The sequence below is a fragment of the Lacerta agilis genome, chromosome 3 (assembly GCF_009819535.1).
Source record: "Lacerta agilis isolate rLacAgi1 chromosome 3, rLacAgi1.pri, whole genome shotgun sequence".
NCBI classification, from domain to species: domain Eukaryota; kingdom Metazoa; phylum Chordata; class Lepidosauria; order Squamata; family Lacertidae; genus Lacerta; species Lacerta agilis.
Genome location: NC_046314.1, coordinates 13,999,504 through 14,023,353, shown reverse-complemented (window position 1 = coordinate 14,023,353; position 23,850 = coordinate 13,999,504). Strand labels below are relative to the sequence as shown.

At 37.2% G+C, this 23,850-nt stretch overlaps 2 protein-coding genes across 4 annotated transcripts in view; one reads left to right on the top strand and one right to left on the bottom strand.

The window, feature by feature from the left end:
• MACROD2 (mono-ADP ribosylhydrolase 2) overlaps positions 1 to 23,850 on the bottom strand; it is a 756,429-nt gene that overhangs the window by 677,881 nt on the left and 54,698 nt on the right. The window lies entirely within an intron of this gene.
• FLRT3 (fibronectin leucine rich transmembrane protein 3) lies at positions 1,220 to 14,338 on the top strand. Of its 2 annotated transcripts, none has more exons than XM_033142881.1 (3): positions 1,220 to 1,469; positions 8,987 to 9,580; positions 11,166 to 14,338. In XM_033142881.1, exon 3 carries the CDS (start codon positions 11,218 to 11,220, stop codon positions 13,165 to 13,167), a length of 1,950 nt encoding a protein of 649 aa, XP_032998772.1. In that variant the 5' UTR covers positions 1,220 to 1,469; positions 8,987 to 9,580; positions 11,166 to 11,217; the 3' UTR covers positions 13,168 to 14,338. The 2 variants fall into 2 exon arrangements, with proteins under 2 accessions (XP_032998772.1, XP_032998771.1); XM_033142880.1 differs by having other exon boundaries at positions 8,987 to 9,712.

The following is a 23,850-nucleotide window of genomic DNA, read 5'->3' as shown; positions in this document are numbered from 1 at the left end:
GGCAGGTTGTGTCATCTGGGCAGCTCAGAGAGGTCACTCTGATAGCATCCAGTCTTGTTCTTGAGCACACTGTGCTCTACCAAAGAAGTACAGAGATAAAGAAAATGCAACTAAATGTTTGACATAGTCTACAATTGAATGGATTCAGAGGCAGCACATATACTGGAAGGAAACATAGACACTGGGAAATGCCAACTGCAGGAATCAAACTCCAGTTAATAAACAACTAGTGAAAGACAGCTAAATTGCAATGTAAGATACCAAGTATATTCAAATATGCTTGTGAGATAGCACAAATAAATAAATGAGATAACAAACATGAGTATCTGCAATGGTTTATCTCCCTGCCCCGCCCCCCAAGTTTTCTAACACACAATTTGTAATCTGCAGTCTCCTCATTCCAAGGAACAGCACTGGCTTCTAGGGTGTAAGCGTAGAGTATTGGTGCCTGCCACCACACAAATAAGCTATGCATAACACTGACCCACATCTTATTTACCAGGAAATATAATTAAAATTACTGATTCACAATTCCTAAAACTAATTTTCTCCCAATAATCTCTGAGGCAGTTTTCTACTTTTTTTTTTTAGTAAGAACAAAATCAAAACAGCCTTGCAAGAAACGCCACCCCTTTGCTACAGTCCAAGGCAAATACTGAATATTAACACTTCTAAATTATCTAGCCTTACCATTATGAGCATTAAAATAACGCATTTGTTTTTTTCATTAAAAATGTCTCCAAAAAGGGGTTATCACCAGAAGAGTTATTTAAAAGTTTTTGCTGAGGACCCTCTAGTAGTACTTTAATTATGGTTGGTCCTCCAACTTTTAACTTAAAGCATTAGCTAGGTCCATGTGAGGATCAATTAATGAATGTATTGTCAATACATTTCACTGTGGTAGTTCCCAACTATTTTAAGTGAAAACTGTAAAAGTTGCACAAATGTATTAAAGCCGCATATCTGCATGTTGGGGGGGGGGGAAATACTCGATTTGGAGATGACTGAAATGTTTTTGGCACGTATCTAAATCTGGTGAACTGTAATACAGCACAGCTCTGGTTTTGGCATGCAATCCTGGATTTTCCTTCTCCGGCGCCCTCTGGTGTCTGTAACGTAATCTTTTGACAGCCTGCTTATCCAGTTGCCTGACTGAAGCAGAGCCAAAGACCTGCCCATTTATGACATCACCTCTTTATTCAACCACTGTTAGGTGAAAGCTTTAACTTCAGACTTCGGAGGTGGGCTGTGTGCACGTAACTGGAATGCTTCCCCCCCTCACTCCTTCTCAGTGAGGGAGAAGTGATTTGACATAGCGAGAGCTCATACAATAGCTGCTGCTGCTGCTGCTGCTTTTTGTCTGTGGAATCTGAAACTGAGGGTTTTATAACCGTTACTGGAATTATTGCTATTGTGCAGTTATAAATGGAATTTCTTTATAGATACATATTTTCTACTTCATCCTACTGGTAAGTAATTCCTTCTAATTTGCACTCAAGTTTGATTTTTCCCACCCAGGCGTTATAAAATTCAGCATAGCAGAATGAGTTGGAAGGGAGATTGAAGAAAACTGCTTTTAAACTACAATGCTAAGCAAAAGTAGGATTTGCAACTGTAAATAATTCAAGGTTTTTTTCCAGGGTGGGGTGAGGAGAGGCTATGTGTCTGATCGTTGGAAACAATTGTTCAGTCTAGCTCTTTACAAGCGTTCCAATCTAAATCATCAAATGGAAGACTTTGCAAATGTGTTCGAACTAAGTGCTACAGAGCACACCAAAATTCAAGCTGCATGTTTTCTAATGTGGCCAATGCTGCATATGTGATGTGTTCTCTTAATACTAGTTTCACAGCTATGGAAAGATATCATCAAAAATTCATCACAGAAAATGAGTGCTTTGTCCAGGTTCAAATGTCATCGTCTACTTGAGGAACTTTTATAATCTTTGGGAAAGGGTAAACAGCTACACCTAGGTTTTAAAGCCTGCATTACTGTTTCCCAAATCCGTAATGCTAAAGTCATATATTGCTTGATACAATTTAGCACATAAGCCCACCACTCACACTCACCATATGATATTCTTTCCTCAATGTATTGCAAAAGCCATTGCCTGATCAAATATAGTATGTGCCCTGCATAATAAGCCAATAAATCAAGTCAGAAAAATTAACAGACCTAAGCTTTTGAACAGAGGCTCGTGCAAACAGTGGGACAGAAATTGCCATATTGTATTTTTAGAAGAATCATTTGTGGCTCTATCAAGCATGAAGTTTTTAGAATATCATAGTTTTCTGAAAATCTATTGTCGCCACATGTTAAGCTCATGTTGCCTCCATATTTTAAGCTTGTCTGTGGCCATGTATTTTTTAACTACAGCATAAGTGAAACACTGCAATTGATATTTACAAGGAAGTTCTAGGGTATGCATGTTAAACAAAATGGTTTCAAATAGTTTAAGAATGCAACAGGCCTGTCTCAAAAAATATCAAGGTAAGCAAAGCTGCATAATCCTAATACCTAATAGAAACTGTAAAATTATCCATGTTGGTTGGTTAAGTTAGCATCCATAACATATCAGCCTATATCCCTTTTGATATACAATTAACTATTAAAAAGTTGTTAAACAAGGCCTAATGAACAAAATTAAATGAGTATCATTTTACACTATGACTGCTGCATGTACATGTAAATTGCTATTTTAGTTTATTTTTCTTCTGCAGTAGGCTACTTTGCTTGGATCTGCCCAATTGTTGTGGTTTACAAAAGTAATATGGAAAATGTATTAAAAACCAATAGAAAGCACTGTCCACTTAACAAAGCTTCATGCTTTCCATGTAATATATATCTCTCTTTTTCAGTTTCAAAACCTTAAATTCAGTAAGCAATTTAAGAAGTGAATTACTACATGATTTATTTAAGCTGTAACTTTGAAACTGCAGGAATCACTACAGTCACAAAAGTTGGTGGAAGTAATGCAAAGAAAATGTTCACTGTTATGCACAGAACTAAATGAATACTACAATCCATGGGTAATTGCTTAATTTATTTTTAAAAATATATATATAGGTAAAGGTTAATTCTCCACTATTTTTTAAAAGAGTTTATAGAAAGGGACTGCCATGTACAAGTTGAAGTCTTGTACCAACTTGTTCCTATTAAATGTGAAATCACTGGACAATTAAAACTACTTCCACAATGGGATTACGCTAGGTAGTGTTGAGGATGAAGCATTCACAAGCTATTATTTTATAGTCAACGACAGTTCTTTCCTATCAAGTGAAACAAGTTGGGGAAAGTTTAATTGAAATATAGGGTCTGTCGGGCTTTGGAAGATTATTAATTATCACTTGCTCTGTTTCCTATGGGAGGCTATACTCTCCAAGCAATAAGAAGTTCAGGCTATGTTTATAATACTACTTATATACAGGAAGCTTTTACAAATTTATTATCTGGATTAAAACTGAATAGTTTGAGGGAAAGCTACAGTTTGTGCCACTGAAGTCAGGCTGCACTGTATTTTTATTTTTATTGTTAATGTTTATTTACCTATGTCTAGAGAGGTAAACAAACATAATTTATGACATTCAATATACTAGATTTAACTGCACAAGATTTCTAGGATTAGAAATGTTCAAATTTCCAGAATTATTTACCATTATAGTTACCTTCCACTCAGTTTCCCCCCCCAGCTCTATGTATTTTCCTTTTCCTTTAAGTAACTATGGCCACCTTCCTAGCATCAAACCTGATTTACATTATTGAAGAAAACTTCAAATTATATTATGTTTTAGAGCTCATTCTCCTGGGCAAATGAATTTAAGTGAATAATATTGCCATCAGAAGTACTGTAAATGCTTTTTGCACCCCACCCCCTTAGAATCCTCTAATGTTCTCTCACCAGAAGCCTTTGTGATTAAAACAGAGAAACTGGACAGCAGCATGGGGGGGGGGGGCAGACTTGCAGCCTCTGTAAAGAGATTTCTTGCAGTGTGTGCTACCCCCCAGTGGGCAACTTTCTGAACTAAAGTCACAGAAATCTGAGCCTTGAGGAAAAAAGGGCCCTGTCTTAAAGGAAAAAAGTAATCTTTTTCTAAATCTGTATTTATCTTTATTTGTATTTTTCTTTGTTTTCTGAATTTGAAAGAGATAAGATAGAGTATGAGTGTGTACTTTCTGTGTTATTTTTTAAAAGCTATATATAGATATAGACATGTATATTGGGTGCCAACAATGCATATTTCTCCTCTGGGTTGAAGCCTTGAAGGTGCAAATCCTGACATTTATTTCAGTTGAATCAGGATGTGAGTTAATATGTATGACACATGAAAATACGTTCAACTGATTTCAGTGGAATATGCTTACATCTAAGTGTGCTTAAGAATCATAAGTAAACAGACAAGAAATACATTGCAATGTTAAAAATTGATGTTAGCAAAACAAGGGAGTAATTAATTTATTTTCAAATATCAGCATTAGAATAGTTCAATGTAAATCTAGTAGTATTAAAATAAAATAGATCACTTGGGAGTTTAAAAGCAGTTCCTACCCAACAACACACAAGCTATCAGAAAGTGAGAAAGACAAAAAAATATTAAATGATGAGGTGTGCTTGAGCAGAAGGCCAAGAATTTGTTGAGGCCTACTCCAAGTACTACTTTGGTAAAATATATGAAAGCAAAGATTGGTCCAAAATTTTTAAACAAGTCAAAGCAATTGTTCTCTAATTGTGACTAAGTGAGTTTAGCAGCTTTCTAAAGGTAAGCTACAAGATACAGCTGACAAACAATGCAATCCTAAATACAGTTACTTGGCAGTAAGTCCCATTAAACTCAGAGGGACTTACTTATTGAGTAAAAATGCAGAGGCCATATTGTAAGGCTGCATACCTAAACCCACTGATCTGCAAGCAAGCACCACTGAAATCAGTGCCTCTTCCTGCCAAATGAAGATGGCTAGGGCCAGGATTGCAAAGTGCTATTTACTGTTCCCTACTGCAATTTATGAACAAATAAGAGTTCATGCTTTTGGGGGGGGGCAGCTCGTTACACTTCTTACGTTTAAAAGTTAGGGCTCATCTATATCTTCTCAATGGGAGTACTTTTTTAAAAAGTTGTATTTTCATGGAATAATCATATTTATGTTCACCAGAAAATAATGGTGGCCTTCATATATGCTATGAAAATGCAAATTTACTACCAGCTTTAGCATGGGAAAGGCTAAGATAGGTGATCATACCAACTCAAATTAGTTTCGTTTTACAGAACCTTAATTTAAAACTTATGAGGAAACTGTTTACTCCAGTGATCATGCTTCATGTAACGAATAACACATGATGTGATATTTCAATGTGATACAATTGTTAAATATGGTTATTTTCAGAAGCCAAAGAAAATGTTGCTAAAAGAAAGTAAAGACTCAGAAGCCCAACTTCTCAACAAAGCTTTACTGCTTGCCTAACTTTAAACAAAAGACGAGGGTCCCCTTCTGAAACACCATGCTCATGAAACAGGGTGCTTAGAAAATATTTTGCTGTCACTACTAACCAACCCTGAGTTGTACACCTAAGAAAACATGTTACACAATTCATTTTCAATACAACTGAGTCATGTTTAACCAAATTAACATTATAACAAGCAAAGCTTATTTAAAATATCCCTGCTTTTGAATGGCTGATAGAAGTCCAAAGCAATAATCTCAACGAACTTGAACAGATTATATATAGGAGCAGACACTTTCTTCAATCCACAGAGGGCACTATGAAATAAATCAAATGGCTATGCAAAACCAAAATCGCTGAACAATCACTTTTGTACAGCAAAGCTGAATTAATTCTGGTTGTCATGCTGTTGACATTTATAGCCTAAAGAGATATATCTGAATCTTCAGAACACTGCTGTGGGTAGTTGCTAGAATGAAAGCATAGCCTTTCACATCAGTATATCATAAATGAAGACACAAATTCACATATTCTAACTACTTTTTTAAAGTTTTAGGATAGGCAGTTGACCCACATTGTAGCATGAAGTATTAAAATCAGAGTTTTGGTTATAAATATCTTTATAATAGGTTACCTTTAATATTTAGAGTAAAAAGTCTCCTCTTGTGCAGTGCTGCCTTTGACACACTATAGTTTCTCAGGTCTGAATAGCTAAATGTTTTAATTACCAACTGATTGAACAAATAAAGTGGGCACCACATGAATTTATCACCACAGTTTTTCAAGCATGGTACTAATATATTGAGAAGTGGTAAGAGTTAAAAAAAAACACAGTACATCTTTCTGTTTTTTTTTTAATAAATGTGCACCAGGATTTCTTTCATTTTCTTTTTGTTTTGTTCAAAATTAATGTTCTCTTTCAAAACCATGGGCCCATGAAGCTCACAATTTGATGTTGTCAAAACCTGGCCACAGTGTCTCTGAACAGTGGGGGGCATTTCTCTTTTCATCCTGCAAACTCAGCTATAATGACTTGATGTCAGGGAATATGTAAGGACAGCTCTAGAAAAGAGAAGGCTGAGCAAGGCAGCAGGATTCCCTTCTGTAGGGACAGACCATTGCTGCCTTTATTATGCAAACACATTGTTTTCAGCACTAGCTTGGAATATAAAAGCGAAGTGCAAGATATCAAATTAAATAAAAACTAAAGAAAACTGTTCCCTTCTAGCTGAAAGAAGGGGTAGGGGGGCTGGAAGCTTAATCCACATTTTTGAAACAGTCTTTTTTCCCCTCCAATGAAACTTGCTTTATTTTATCCTTTTGTTTTGATGTAATTTTGAGAGTAGGGATTTTAAAAACCCAAGAACTTAATGAGCTTTAGTGCTTTCATTCTAATCCAACATTGCTGCTAATACAATAGGGGCAATAAGTGAGGGCTTGAATATCAAACAGTCCAAAAGGGAATGCATTTGAAACATTTGGTAAGTGAAATAAAAGTTTTCGATTCCCAGGAAAAAGTACTTTCTTTGCTCTAGGTAAGGTATCCAAACATGCTCTACAAGCAATTTAAGTTTGATATCAATTTCCCAAGAACAATACTACTTAAAATCCACTATCTTTAATTAATCACTTAGGTAGTTTAACATTTAATTCCTACACACACTCTATGTCTTCTTCTAAATAAATTATTCTCCTTTACTTGAAACTACTTTCCTATTACTCAGTCTTGCTATAAAAAAAACCCTATAGTAATCCCTCCTTTGCTGGTTAACCAAAGTGGATTATGAAGTTCAAAAACAGATGATAAACTTTAGAACGACATAGTATCCTCAGTATTTAGACAGCTGAATAAATAAGGCTACTTGCTAATTGAGCGATGTCTTCATCTAAGGTATTTATCAGGCTTCAGTTGTTTTAAATTTCATTTCAAGGTAATGGTGCTATGCAGAGTCTTAAGTCTTTTATCACTAATTCTTCAGAAAATTTCATTTTGTTTCAGTACCATATTTTTAATATATCCATATCTCTTAAGAACTTATTATGATGACTGTTACATTCTGAAATCCATAGGTAAACACCAAATATTTAACAATGCTACATATCACAACATAAACGCTTTACATTAATTTTAAGCAAATGTCGCATTATACTTTGACTGGAATTACACTATACCAATGGTCTTGGTGGCACAGGAAAGACAGTGTTTACACGACTGAGTTGCTCAGGTAGAGAAAGGAAACTTAATGCTTGTACTATTTCACATATATTGGAAATGTGTACATTACCTAACAATAGTCTAAAAGATGTTTTGGTGTGTACTAATGAGTACTTTCTAATTAGATCTGATACAATGTAAAAGGTGCAGCAGATTTCAGTGTGCATGGCAAACATAAGGATTCACACGCATTTTTAGTGCTGCTGTATTCAGTGTACTTATTAGCATAGGAAGTCTTGCTACCCCCTCCTCCCCTCTTAAAGAGAGTTAGGTCAATGGTCCATGTACCTCAGTATCATCTATACTGGGGGTGAGGAACATGTGGCCTTCCAGATGTTATTGGACTACCACTCCAATAATCCCTGACCACTGGCCTTGCTGGTTAGGGCTGATGGGTGACAAGTTCCTCACCCCATGGTCTATTCACTGGCAGTGGCTCTTCAGAGTTTCAGGCAGAGGACTGAACTTAGGGTTTTTCACATAGAAAATATATGCTCAGCTACTGAGCTACGCTACTTGCCCTTCTTAGAATTGCTGTCATACTTACTGGGTTTAAATTTCCAGATGAGAAGGAAAGGTTACCCACATGCAGACATAAAAAACAATTTAAATGACGTTTTACATTACAACATAGCATTCTTCTTGCTTGTGTAGAACAATCTAGCCTGGCAATGCATCAGTCTGCAGGACTGGTCCAAAAGGATCCTAGTGTTGTCAAAATATAGTTAATACAACATTATAGTTTCAATTTTCAACCTAACTGTACACTTTAGAAATGTTCAGCACTGTAATTAACTACCTCCTTCTGGAGAATAAATTCGGAACTACAGTCACCTGAACATATGAAGTGTGCATGCACACGAAAGCTCATACCAAGAACAAACACAGTTGGTCTCTAAGGTGCTACTGAAAAGAATTTTCTATTTTGTTTCGACCTGAACATTAGAAATTGTTATTATACCTTTGCTGATTTACATTTTAAACTATCGGCAACTGTCTTGCCTCTTGAATGCAGAAGACCATGAACAGTAGTATGCATGCCATCCACTGCACCTAGGCCTCTATTTGTAATCTAAAGAGTCATGTGTCACATTTGCAAAGCAGTTTCTCTGTGGTCTCTTGATCAAAGCTGACTTCCATTGCTGTTTTGTTTAGACCAATTTCTTCCAATGCTGAGCTTAGCTGTGTATATGATTCAATAACTTCAAATTTTTGCTCTATTAGTACTCCCATAATGAGGCTTTATTATTATAGAAATGCTAAGTCAAGAAAAGTTTGCACAAGGCAGTTCATCATCACTTTTGGATAATAATTTGCTTTTTCCTTACTTTTACAGGCACCGACTGAATGAAATTTTAGAAAGGAAACCCTGTCACTGGTATTAGCATGTTTTGGTTTCCCAAAGAAATGCCTGTGAATTAAAACGAGAACCCTCTGAAGTGAGCACCTGGCAATTTCAGACAGAATGAGGAAATATGCTGAGCTGGAAATTCTGATCAAGCACTAAGTGAATGGTGCAGCCCAGCAGGCATGGATTTATCAGGAAACATCGGCATTCAAAGTTTATAGTTGGATGATTGTGGAAAGAAAAAAAGAAGCTATCATGATTCAAGCCTTAACATCACGAATTGTTTTGAGCACATGGAGCTGAAGTTACCATCTCTAGCCACAACATTATGTAAAAGAACTTCTAAGCATTCGAGAATTTTTTTTTGTTAAAGAAGTTGTTCACACACACTTGGGGGTAAAAGGAGAGAGAGAAACCTCTTCCCTCTTCTTCAAAGTCTCATTCCTGCAGAGTAACAGAAACTGAAGCTTTTATCTTCAACAGCCTGATGTGCTTATTTACCATGATGAAACTTTATTGGAATGTTCATTGAACATAGTGGAGCTCACCAGGAAAGATATTATACTCGCAAGCATCATTTAAGTAAGTACTGTGAAGGAAATACAGCTGTGTGAACTAAACTATAAATTTCTCCAAGCCAACTTGGTTTCTAGAAAATCGTATGCCAACTGGATTTTAGCAAGCACAAAAGGTTCCCTCGCATCTTTAAATAAGGTAGGTTCCTTAACAAAATATTGTTTTAGAAAGTGGAACAATTAAATTCCACAAGTCATGAAAGTAAACCACTGCAATGATCACATTCTACAGGTAAAAGAGAACTAGGTAAAAGTTAACAACACAGAAGCAAGCACTGCCAAAGAAATATTTTTTAAAATGGGTTAGTATGACAAATACTTAATTATTAATTAATTAAATAAATAGACAGTGGCAAAGCTAAGGAAACTATGCATCTTTAAAGTATTGTCAAATATCAGGTATTAAAACATAGTATGTTTAATGAGTTACTCCTCCTAATTACCCCAACCGGTATTATTCAAACAGCAAGATAAGTTTTTCATTACACACCAGTTCATTTTGTTGGAAAACAAAATAGTTTCGAAACCTTTTTTGTTTCTTTTGAATTTTACAGAGCAATAGGAAAAAAACCCCTTATGATATAAAATATAGATATTCCATACCTTATTTTATTTTATATGACTAAGGAAAATCATTAGTATCCTAAGGCTGCAATCCTATTCCCACCTACCTGGAATTTACCTGAGTATGCATGGTTAGGATTTTAGCCTAATCCATGAAGATTGATATTGAAATAACTGATTATATCACATGTTTCAAGAGGTTTGTGCAAACTTTCATGTCTCTACTATTACTAAGTTGACAATTCCGTTTAAAATGAAAATTTTGTCACTATGCCATCTACTTGAGGCAGAAGTAAAGAGAAATATGTTCTATATTTAAGCTTCCACTTAGGTTTAACTCCTTTATTGTACTTCCAATGGAACAGTTGGAAACACTGTTCATTATTAGTTACCATGCAGTGTGCCCTATCTAATTATTCACTCAGTATTCATACTTAAGGGGGGGAAACAGTGCTCTAAGGAGAGTTTGAATACTTAAAGATGAATTTCAGTATCATAATGTGCTACATTAGTGAATTTAGGTTCCATTGTGCCCAAATCTTAGGAGTACAAGGCAACAACTCAAATTCAAACGATTGTGGGGTGAACTGTGTACATGCAGAAGGTTACTTTAGTTTCTTTATATATATAAAAAATTCCTATGCCAGCACAGCAAGCTACTACCATCTATGGTGCAGCGCAACAAAAAGAGGAGGGGACCTAGGGAAACAAACCCCTTAGTGAGTTCTTTGGGTGGGGATGCCAAATAATGCCATCTTATGCAGGAAACAGATTTGGACAAATATTATTGACAAAAGCTTCTCTCACTCAAACCTCATTTAAGAGTCAAGCCTACGTGTAATTGTAAATTCTTGGCAGGAATTTTTGGTGGTGATCCCATACACATGTATAAGGAAGCAATCCCCATTTAACACACTATGACTTATCTTCAATAAAACATACATAGGACTATGCTGTTAGACATGTTGTTTTCATTTCAAAGTGATACTTCACTGTATTCTACTATTAATCTGATTTTTTTTTTCTAGATTGCTGAAAACCAAACACTAGTCTCTGGGCAAACCTCATTGCAACTTGACCATGATCAGTGCAACCTGGAATTTCATCCTAATTTGGACAAAGATAGGGCTTTTGCTCAAAATGGCACCTCACTCTGTCAGTGCCAAGTTCTGCCCTTCAGCATGCCGCTGTGATGCAGGATTCATTTACTGCAATGATCGCGACTTGACATCAATTCCTACTGGGATTCCAGAGGATGCTACAACCCTTTACCTTCAGAACAATCAAATCAATAATGCTGGAATTCCTTCTGAGCTAAAAACCTTGATCAAAGTGGAGAGAATTTATTTATACCACAACAGCTTGGATGAATTCCCTACCAACCTCCCAAAGTACGTCAAAGAATTGCATTTGCAGGAAAATAACATAAGGACAATTACTTATGATTCACTTTCACAAATTCCTTATCTGGAAGAATTACATTTGGATGATAACTCTGTTTCTGCAGTTAGTATTGAAGATGGAGCATTCCGGGATAATATCTATCTTAGACTTCTTTTTCTTTCTCGAAATCACCTTAGCACCATTCCCTGGGGCTTGCCTAAAACAATAGAAGAACTGCGCTTGGATGATAATCGCATTTCCACAATTTCGGAGCTGTCCCTTCAAGACCTTACAAATCTAAAACGTCTAGTTTTAGATGGAAATCTCTTAAGCAATCATGGATTAGGCGAGAAAGTCTTTATGAATCTAGTCAATTTAACAGAACTCTCATTGGTCCGTAATTCCCTTACAGCAGCTCCAATAAATTTGCCAGGCACAAATCTGAGAAAGCTTTATCTGCAAGAAAACCATATAAATCATGTATCAGCTAATGCTTTTGCATACCTACGACAGTTGTATCGGCTAGATATGTCCAATAATAATCTCAGTAATTTACCTCAGGGTGTCTTTGATGACCTGGACAATATAACCCAATTGTTTCTTCGCAACAACCCTTGGCACTGCGGGTGCAAAATGAAATGGGTTCGTGACTGGTTGCAAATGCTGCCTCTCAGAGTTAATGTACGTGGACTGATGTGTCAAGCCCCAGAAAAAGTTCGTGGGATGGCTATCAAAGACCTCAATACAGAGCTATTTGATTGCAAAGATGAGGATATTGAAAGCACTATCCAAATTACTGCTTCAGTACCAAACACTTTATACCCTGTGCAAGGACACTGGCCAGTTTCTGTGACCAAATCACCTGAAATGAAGACTCCTAATCCACATAAAAACTACAGAACAACTGCTACCCCAGTACAGCAAATCATTACCATTGTTGTAAAGGCTGTAAGCACCGAGACTATTCATATTTCTTGGAAAGTTGCACTACCCATGACTGCTTTAAGACTTAGTTGGCTCAAGATGGGTCATAGCCCTGCCTTTGGATCTATAACTGAAACCATTGTTACAGGAGACCGGAATGACTATCTGCTTACAGCACTTGAGCCAGACTCACCATACCGTGTATGCATGGTTCCCATGGAAACCAGTAACATCTATCTGTCTGATGAAACCCCTGTTTGTATAGAAACTGAAACTGCACCCCTTAAAATGTACAATCCTACAACCACCCTAAACCATGAACAAGAAAAAGAACCATACAAAAATTCTAGTTTGCCCTTGGCTGCCATCATAGGGGGTGCAGTGGCACTAGTAGCTATAGCTCTGCTGGCTTTAGTCTGCTGGTATGTCCATAGGAATGGGTCCTTGTTCTCAAGAAACTGTACATACAGCAAAGGGCGTAGGAGGAAAGATGATTATGCTGAAGCTGGAACTAAGAAGGACAATTCTATCTTAGAAATCAGGGAGACTTCTTTTCAGATGATATCTCTGAACAATGAACAAGTGTCCAAGGAGGAATTTGTAATACATACCATATTCCCACCTAATGGGATGAATCTATACAAAAACAACCACAGTGAAAGCAGCAGTAACAGAAGCTACAGAGACAGTGGTATACCTGATTCAGATCATTCACACTCATGATACTAAAGGAAATTAAAGACTTGTGGTGGTTTCTTTTTTCCTTTCTCACAAAGAATGGCAACTTGAAAAGGTTGCTGGCCTACTGCAGAACACTGGATTAAAAGACTGAATAAGCAATGTATTGTACATTTGCCATATAATTTATATTTAAGAACTTTTTATTAAAAGTTTCAAATTTCAGGTGACTGCTGCGATTAATGTAGCACGGATGCCTGAAAACAATTCTATATTTTAGTATTTTTTAGTAATTTGTACTGTATTTTCCTTGCTAATATTGAAATTACAGACCATTTAACTTTTGTGTTCTACTGAGTAAGATGACTTGTTGACTGTGAAAGTGAATTTTCTTGCTGTGTTGAACAATCAGGACTTTGCATACATTTGAGATCCTTGTAAGTATAAGCACAGGCCATTTTCACTTTGGTATTCGTAAAAGGTTAAACCTGGGAAACTGAAAATGTTCAGAAGTGACTGCGAAATTGATCAAAATACAATCTTGGGTATATGAAATACATAAAACAACTAAAAACCTAATGTGAAAAGTAGTGGGCAATACCAGTTACTTAGCTATAACCAGTTTTGTAAGTAAAAGGATACTGCAGCAGATAGCTGTTGTCTAGGTAAGGCAGATGAAACACGAATAAAGCACATATTACTGATCTAAATGCATAAAAGCAGGGTCAGCTCTTATTTTTATGAAAAATAAAATCTAAGACTACCCGAAACATATAAATGTCCAAACCTAAATTTATTCTTCATTCTATAAGAGAACTTGTATAATTGCGAACTGCAGTTCTTCTAATGTAATGAAAGCATATGCAATTAAATGTAAACTATACATATTTCAACTGCCATTGACAATATTGCCCATTGCTATCACAGTTATCTGAATATTAACAAACACACAAGTGAAGATACTTTGATCTGGCTTTCTACTTAGTTGTGATCTATTTAATGTTTAATACCCAAGACATTTTGTTGCCATAACTATTATTCCCCAAATGAAAACCAAAGTGCATTGAAAGCCCTTTGGCCAGTCTTGTATGTGCCTTGATCTAAAGTTATATGTGTTCCGCTTTTAACTGGGAACAAACTTTTCACACACATACACTTAATTATGGAAAGATATTGGTCTTAATGCTCAATAAAATATAAAATGAAGTATCATAAACCAAGTGCTCTTCTTAAACTCATTAGACACACACACAGTGTTACACCAATTGAATATTTAGAATGTTTCTGCACTAACTCCATCTGGGAGGTAAAACCTGAATTTCCTCCTAGTTCAACCAAACATGATAGGATATAACAAGAACTTTTCTCCTGCCACAGCTAGAATATAACAGAATGGAAGGAGGGAAGTTAAAATAGATACAACTAGGTAATTTAAGTACAAGGAGACAGTTTTCTCAGGAATTCTTTTACTAGAGTGATGAATGGCTATAGATATGGGACAGCATTGATCTTGAAATTATTGAAATTGTTAACTGAATTATCTTCTACATTTACATGATGTTTCTGCAATGATTTTAAAGTGTGTGATTTGGGGGAGGTAAGACATGTCTGTATTTTTGGCAGAGCCAGGCCAGCCATAGAGGCAGACTGGGTAGTCTCCCAGGACAGCACATTTAAAGGAGGGCAAACCATGTCACAACAGCAGATTGACTGTGAGACCACATTGTGTTTGTAGTATATCTGAATCCCAGCACAAACTGAAAGTCCACAATGAAGTCCTCCATAATATTGGAATCTAGGGAACATACTTGCTTCACGTGAAGAAGTCCTTGTCCTGCCTCCCCAAGGACAGAAAAAAATTAAGACCTGGGATGCCCCATTCCTGCAACTGTTCTACAAGTCTGGTTCTACAAATACATTGTGCAAATAATCTGACTTCATATATTTTTGAGCTCTAATGCTTCAAAACCATTGCCTTAAAACACCAAATTGTGGTATTTCTAGTTGTTGTTAATGGATTGGACATGATAATTTTTACAGCATCCACCTCACTTCATATATTACACAGGCAGGCAGGGGACACACACACACACACACACACACACACACCCTACAAGTTAAGGGTACTTTAAGCTATTGTTCATGGTAATTGATCTTTCATAGAAAAGTGCAGAGTATATATCATGCTGTGTACTCTTACCTTAACTAAGTAAAGCTATGTTTCATCCCATTAGGATGAATTGTTGAAAGAAAACCATTATGAGAAAATTTTAGTAGATACAGCGACTGCATGTTCCATCAATCAGTCCCTAAAACCTTCTGAGTAGAGCCTCTATTTATGACACTACCTTATTCAGCTGCAAAAAACTAACTAGGTAGCTGAAGAGACCATCTGTAAGTGAGAGAAATGTTCCTCAAACATTTCTCTTTTCCACACATTAACAGACAATACCTAATCTATTTCAATAAATCAATATCCAAATATGGCAGTAGTTAATGATGAAGTCTATTTGTCAATTTCTATATAATTAATTATAAAAAGAACATAATAGTTTATCATTTCTCAAAAACTAAAACTTCGAAGCAGGAGGAGTGATTTTGATGTTATGCAGAAAAATCCAGAAAGGAGGGGTTTTGGCTCCTGCAGGGAACAAATAAAATTGCTTATGGCATGCACAAAACATGTGATTACAGAAACAAGTAGCTAGTGTGCGTTCACATGGATCTAATCCAAAAGTCACACAGAAAGAAGGCAAATATATATTTCTGAAGATAGCTTACATCTTTTCCCCATCAACTAATCCACCCCAGATGATTAGCCTATTCCATTAAACTCTCACTTTAACTTCTCGGTCACCTTATTAAAATTTACATTGTTGATATGCTGTGCAAATTCGTCTTAATGCAGAGATGGGAAACCTTTGACCCTTCAGAGATTGCTGGCCTACAATTCCCAATTATCCCATACTGTCTGGGGCTGTTGGGAGCTAGAGTCCAACAGCTTTTGCAGAGCCACGAGTCATCATCCCCTACCCATTTTAAATACATTAGTAACAGGAAATTGGCTAGGAAGGCAGTTGGACCTTTTGACAAGGGAGTCAAATGTGTGCTAAAGGAGGATAGGGAGATTGCAGAGAACCCAAAACTGTCTGAATCTGGAGCAATCGGGGGGAAAGGAAATATATACTGTCCCCAGAATAAAGTATTTTTTTTAAACAAAAAATGGAAGATTCCCAATGGTACTTCTAAAGATTACCGGTAGTAGTTGCCCCAAATTTCACCATCCTCCCAAAAATACACAAGAAATTATGCTTCAAATTAAGATGCCTGTAAATGGCGCAACATGTGGTCCATCCCTACTTAGGATACATTTTTAGATATATTTGTATGGAGACCATATACATTTTCATTGACAGCTAAAACATGTGCTGACATTATTGTAGAAACCAGCCATGGACAGTCAGGTCACAGGCTACATTCTACATGCTCAACATACACACAATCCCTCCACCCACCCACACCATCATATAGTCTTTTAAACTGAGCAGAGGAGAAAGTAATCTATTATGTTAGCCTTTGGCAATGGAAGGCCAGGTTTATTTCAGTAACAACAATTAAATATATATATAGGTGAGCAATACTCAACTGTTTTCCCTCTTTTAAAAGCCAAGGCAAAAAACACTGCAATATCTTTCATAGTGGCTACCCCACAAATGTCAGAATATATCAAAGTATTACATTAAAATGTAAGACATTCATATCCACAAAGACATGGACCAAAATGATCCTGCTTGTTGCCAGTTACATAAAGAATCTAGTCTTGCAGAAGCAGTCACAGAGTTGGGTGCTCTCCTTCCATTTCTCTGGGCCTCTATAGTCAGTTGCTGCATGTACCATCCATATCTGACAACTGGCACTGCTGGAAGCAATCCCACTGAGAGCGGCTTGTCTTGTTTACTCCCTTCACATTTATCTATCACCCAGTAAGACAAATCTGAGCTTTTTAGAGACAGTCATATCAAATTGAAAATCTGTACACTAAAAGGCTTTTTAGACTACTTCTACTAGAGAGCTATACGATGAAAGGGAAAATTTAGAAGCCTGTACAGCAGCTTCAGTTTCTTCTGTTTGAAGTTGGTGAGTACTACTAAACTAGTTCCCTGCCTTAACCTCCCAACACACAAGTGCCCAACAGAAGACTGCATCTGGAAAAGGTTGGGGAGAGCACCATCTCTCTTAATTCATACCATCTTTTTGCATCCTGTTATCATGGGGCTCTGAGATGGTCTCATTACAGTATGACACACAGGTGCAATAGCATGATTAGGTAATTTTATGCTCTGGATTTAATTGTTTTACAAGAGGGCTGCATTTGAGGGCCTTCCTGTTTATTATGCCCCAAAATACTGCCCTGCTAGAAAACTACTTCACAGATGTAGTTTACAGAACCTTCCTGTATCTATAAATAAATATATTGTTTATTTTCATAAATAAAGCCTATAGTAAAATTAAGTATCCTCCAATACTGCCATTTGTATGTGTCTACTATCCACTATATGCAGCACCTTGAAACAAGAATTTGATAGTGAAAACATACTGATGAGGTCTCTAAGCTGGTTAACAGTATTTAAATTGGTATGGGTTAAATTGTTGTTTCAGAGAAGCAAAATCACTGGGGTAAAACCTATAAAATAGAGTATTTTACATTATCATAAAATATTATTGGGTACTGCTATATGTAGTCCATGAATCTTGCAGCATAAATGATGCATGCCATTTCTGGGGGTGGGGGAATTATATATCTATAGTGAATTTCTTGTCAAATTGTGCTGATTATGGCAGCTTGCCCAAAGCTAAATTCATTGTAATAAAACTCCTGGACTGGAACATGGTGCCATTTATGTTATTCACCACCTGAATTGTTTTTGTAGTATATAAACCCAAAGCAAACAGCTGTCAGTTTGAAAACCTCTGAAGAGCTCTGTCGCTAGGCACTGCTGGGCTTTCTTGCTTCGATGCTTTGAAGAACTTGTCAGCTGGTCCCTCGCAACTAGCTGTGGAGGCTGGATCTTAAGCAGCTGAAAGCACTGGATTAGAACAGCTTACATCTTTTGACTTTGTACCGGATCATTGGATTGAAATCACTTTGATAGATGCTTTTGGAGGATTTTGTGTTTTTCTGAAGTCCACAGAATTATATGCTACATTTCTTCACTTTTCGTTTTCAGCTTACTTTAGCAACCAGTGTAGGAGTTGCATTAAAGAAAGAAAACCTAGATTTACTGTATCAGCAGAGTATTCTCCTGTCCCTCCAAATCAACAAGGCTCAGGATGCAGCTATCAAGTATGTCTCACAAAAACAGAATGCTCCTACAAATCAAATTGTTTAAAATTGGTGACATAGGCATTTTTTCGATACGTGAGAAAAAGTGATGACTATGCTTTGCTTGTATTAAAAAAGCACAACATGTGGAGGACAGGTGTGGGCTCATATTGTATTTTATATGAATGGCCTGTGCAACTTCCTGACTTGAATGGTCTGGATTGAACCTAAACCTAGCATAAGCCTGTCACAAAAGGCTTATTCTGAAGCTAGTTTTTATCCAGCTTGTAAGATTTATTGATTTTGTTTATATCCTGTCTTTCAAGGCACTCAAGGTGGCATACATGATTCTCCCTCTTCCTCTTCCTCCCCACCCCACCTTTGATATTTGTTTGGCCACCCTGTGATGCAAGGCAAAGGTAAAGAGACCCCTGACCATTAGGTCCAGTCGCGGACAACTCTGGGGTTGCGGTGCTCATCTTGTTTTACTGGCCAAGGGAGCTGGTGTACAGCTTCCAGATCATGTGGCCAGCATGACTAAGCCACTTCTGGCAAACCAGAGCAGTACACGAAAACGGCGTTTACCTTCCCGCTGGGGCGGTACCTATTTATCTACTTGCACTTTGTGCTTTCGAACTGCTAGGTTGGCAGGAGCAGGGACCAAGCAATGGGAGCTCACCCCGTCGCGGGGATTTGAACTGCTGACCTTCTGATCAGCAAGCCCTAGGCTCTGTGGTTTAACCCACAGCACCACCCGCATCCTCACCCTGTGATGTACAGAAGGCTAAAAGATAGTGGGTAGCCCAAGGACATCCAATTAACTTATGCCAGGGAGTTCAAACCCTGGGTTTCCTCAGTCCAACAACTACAGCAACACTGGCTTTCAAATACAAAGTTCTCATGCTTAAAGTTCACATTTACTGAGGATACTGTTTTTGAAAAAGATTTTATTCTAGCTATTCATTCTAATGCTCCTCTTCTAAAGGAACTAAAAAATATATTCCTCAGATCATGCTCTAATATACATGGGTGTAAACAACAAGAAGCTGGACTATTTATGTAAATATACTACAGGTATTATAGTTAATGAAAGAGGTGAGGATTCTCCAACTACACCCTCAAGTGTATCCACATTCAGGAACAGACCATCATAAAACCTTGTTTAGGCCAAGCATAGGCAAACTCAGCCCTCCCAATGTTTTGGAACTACAATTCCCATCATCCCCGTCCACTGGTCCTGTTAACTAGGGATGATGGGAGTTGTAGTCCCAAAACATCTGGAGGGCCGAATTTGCTTATGTCTGGTTTAGGCTTCTGAAGAATATGTATTGTTGCCTATTATTGTTCCCCAAATTATTTGTTTCCTGCAGGAACAGAGATGAAATTTTGATATATAGCCTGAAACCAGCTCTGTGTTACAAATATGTTTGCAAACAGGAAGGCTGGCAACATCAACCCTACTGTGTGGGAATTCTTTGCAGATGACCACAGTGCCTGGAGACAGACACACAGGTCATGTATCCATAGCAGTGACCAGAGGGGGAATGACTGCTGGGAGGAGTGCAGAGAGAAGAAACACCATGATGCATCTGTAACAGCTGCAATGAAACATGTATCTCCCATACTGCAGCAGGCACTGCAACCTTCCAACAATTTGACTTCACCCCCTCCATTGTCTCTCAAGACACACAGGTGCCCACAATGTAGTTATTTAATGATAAAATTAAGCCATCCTGTACATACTCCAAGGCAGGGCTTTTCTTCATTTGGAACTCAGTTCCAGCACCTCTCAGGTGGGCACCATTACTATTATAAGAGAACAAGGGAAGTGTTTGTGCTGAGTTCCGGCACCGCTTTTTCTAGAAAATAGCACTGCTTCAAGGCATTTCTCAAGCATTTCTTTCTGTAATTTCTAAGAAGCCAAGATATCAATCCAGCTTAAACCTATGGTTTAATACATTGGCCTGTTCCAAGGCTGGTAAATAGACTTTCCTAGTTTGGACAAAATGGCAAAATATTATTAGTGATAAACTTCCTGGTTTAATTGTGACAACAGATAAAAGGATGAGCAAAGGGGATACCTGTGCAAGCAAAAGGCTTGTGTATATCCCAACTTAATAAGCCAATACATGATCATTCTAAATACAGTGGTACCTCGGGTTACAGACACTTCAGGTTACAGACTCCGCTAACCCAGAAATAGTACCTCGAGTTAAGAATTTTGCTTCAGGATGAGAACAGAAATCATGCTCTGGTGGCGTGGCAGCAGCGGGAGGCCCCATTATATAAAGTGGTACCTTAGGTTAAGAACAGTTTCAGGTTAAGAATGGACCTCTAGAACGAATTAAGTTCTTAACCCGAGGTACCACTGTACAGCCTTTGAAGAACCTCATTTACAATATGGATATATTTTATCATGTGGGATAGACTTGATGAATACACCTTGTTTTTCTTCATGGGGATACTTCCATCCTCATTGTGCCTCTGCATGCACTCATGAGAACACATCAATCATCTGTTATTTTTCTTTCTTTAATTATATCCCTGTCTAGAGACAATATTTATTGGCATAGATCAGTGTTTTTCAACCACTGTTCCGCGGCACACTAGTGTGCCGCAAGATGTTGCCTGGTGTGCCATGGGAAAAATTGAAAAATTCAAGAGAATTACTTTATATATAGTCAATATAGGCACAGAGTTAATTTTTTTAACATTTTCTAATGGTGGTGTGCCTCGTGATTTTTTTCATGAAACAAGTGTGCCTTTGCCCAAAAAAGGTTGAAAAACACTGGCATAGATAAAGCATCAAAGAGCAAATGGATTTTTTGTTTCCCTTATTTCTGCTTCTGTTCTGGCTGGTAAGAAACATTGCTACTAGGTCTCCTTCACTCAGGTGAGTGAAGCTCACTTCACCTACACGTGAAACTCGAAAAATTTGAATATTGTGGAAATGTTCATTACTTTCAGTAATTCAACTTAAAAGGTGAAACTAATATATGAGATAGACTCATGACATGCAAGGCGAGAGATGTCAAGCCTTTATTTGTTATAATTGTGATGATTATGGCGTACCGCTGATGAGAACCCCAAATTTACAATCTCAACTTCGGGGTTTTCATCTAATGAAGACAATTGCTTACATAAACGAACTTTTCCACGATATTCTAATTTTTCGAGTTTTACCTGTAGTCATCAAGTTGCTGAGCCTGTGAAAATAATACAGATCAGTATTAGTGAAATGCAACTGATCTGACATCAATTCCACACAAATAATAGTTTTGTTGTAAACCAGTTATAACAGCCTTTTGCACATCCTTCCAAAAACTTTATGTATATATGCTGGCAATTAGTAACATAATCCCCACACCCGAATAAGAAGAAAACCTCCAGTATCAGAACAAAGCTCAGTACATAGTTCTGCAGTATTTTCAAAACCAAGAAGCATTTACTGTATGGATATCCTTGCATTTTGGTCATTAAAAGAGATGAATTTTAATTTATTATTGGTTAAAGACCCAGGTCACATGGTTCATGCTTAGTTCTAAATTTTGATGGTTAGTCTACTTTCTCCTATCATAGTACTCAACCTCCCATTTCAGCATAAGGCATCCAGCTAAATCTTCTCCCCTTCATTCTGCCCCCAAAAGCCCTCATCCCACCAATCTCTCCATTTTTATCAAAGGGAGGGAGGGCAAACAAGCAAAAACAAACAAACAAACAAAAACACCCCTTCCTTATTAATATGAAGGAAAGCTATTTAGGGGGAACCAACAACATAAACACCAGTGCCCCACCAGAATAAAAATAAAAACTCTTTCTTTGCCAGTGGATTCAGGTTTGTGTGAGGACTTATTTTAATTTCTTATTGGTTAGGAGGGAGGAGGGAGAGAGCAAACAAAGCTGGAGACCCAGTGCCTGAAAATTATCTGCAAAGTATCTGTAAAGTACCAGTTCAGCTGAGCTACCCCCTGGGAAACTGTCAAGTCTCCACCTTCACGATATTTCAATACCAGAATTATTTCAATACCAGAATTCAGCAATATGGTGATTTATTGCATTGCCCTTACAGCAGCAAACTGAAAAGCAAACTGCACCATCCAAAATCCACAAACAAATTAAGACAATTAGGGGATCGAACAATGGATAGTAGCTTTGAACTGCATTGATAGCATGCTCCAGGCCACAAGCTTGAATTAATCGTGAAGATATACCAAATAAAATTGAACAAACTATACTGAATGTGTTACCAGTCAATGACCTGGTTCACATATCACACTAAACAAAATCATGGCCAAAATCCACTTCATTCCTCTCTGGTCATTTTGCTGCTGTGCTGAGCTGAGCTAAACCATTATTTGACTGATTTATTTACTTATTTATTTAGCACATTTTTACCTCAGTTTTCAGTCAAAAAGGCTCCCAAAGCTGCTTACATGAAATTGAAATCAGACACTTAGGTGGAATCTACACACATATAAAAAACACTATGAAAATGTTATTTTTAAAAAGTTCTGAAAAATATATTGAATTTGGCATATCTCACTGTCACCATCTAGTGTCACATTTGCATATTGCACTTCACAACACACTTTAAACGTTTTATTTGCAGCTGTACAGCTGAGTCCTTAGCGGGTCATCCAAAACCAGACCCATTGTTTAGCTCTCTCCGGACTAACCATGAGCTGTAAACCATGACTTAGTTCATCATGGTGTAAAAACAAAATGACCTGATCTTAACTTTCCTTCCAAAAACACAGCAGAATTCATGTTCGCAGGCTTCCCTGCCTTTCCCTTTCTCTCTTCAGTCTCCTGAGCCCCATGACAATCTGTTAGTGTGTGTGTGTGTGTGTGTTTGCGAGAGAGCAGAGTGAACTTTGGCAATAGTGAGGAAAGTTCTGCATAGGGCTACAGATAGAGGGGGAAACCTTCAGAAATGCCGCTCCCCATGTGAACAGAACAGCAACTTAGTTTTCAAGCCAATACCTATCAATTTTATATTTACTTTTAAAAGCTATTTTCATTTGTAGTTGTCTTTTAAAAACAGATATGAAGATAAGATTGATAGTTAAAGAACAAGAGTGAAACATTTTACTTCCTCGGACCGTGTATTTATTATGATTTCCTTATATGTAAAAATCTAACACAATGTGTGAAAATGATGTGTTTCTTTTCATTAAACACTTATTTAGCAGAACAAAACTTGGGCTTCTAGAGACACTCAAATTCTTTACAATTAAACTTACTTTCCTGATTTCACAGGGCTTGCAGAAGAGTGAAAAATAAAGACCTACCTGTAAAAGTTAATCAGGCAAGAAAGATTTGAGTTTTAAAAGCCTAATAAAAGTTCAAAGATTCCAAGAAACTGCAGAAAGAAAATGGCGCTTTAAACCCATACCCTTTACAAA

What these genes read in the sequence shown, in the direction of transcription:
- FLRT3 (XM_033142881.1), top strand. Translation starts at nt 11,218, where the DNA reads ATGATCAGTGCAACCTGGAATTTCATCCTAATTTGGACAAAGATAGGG.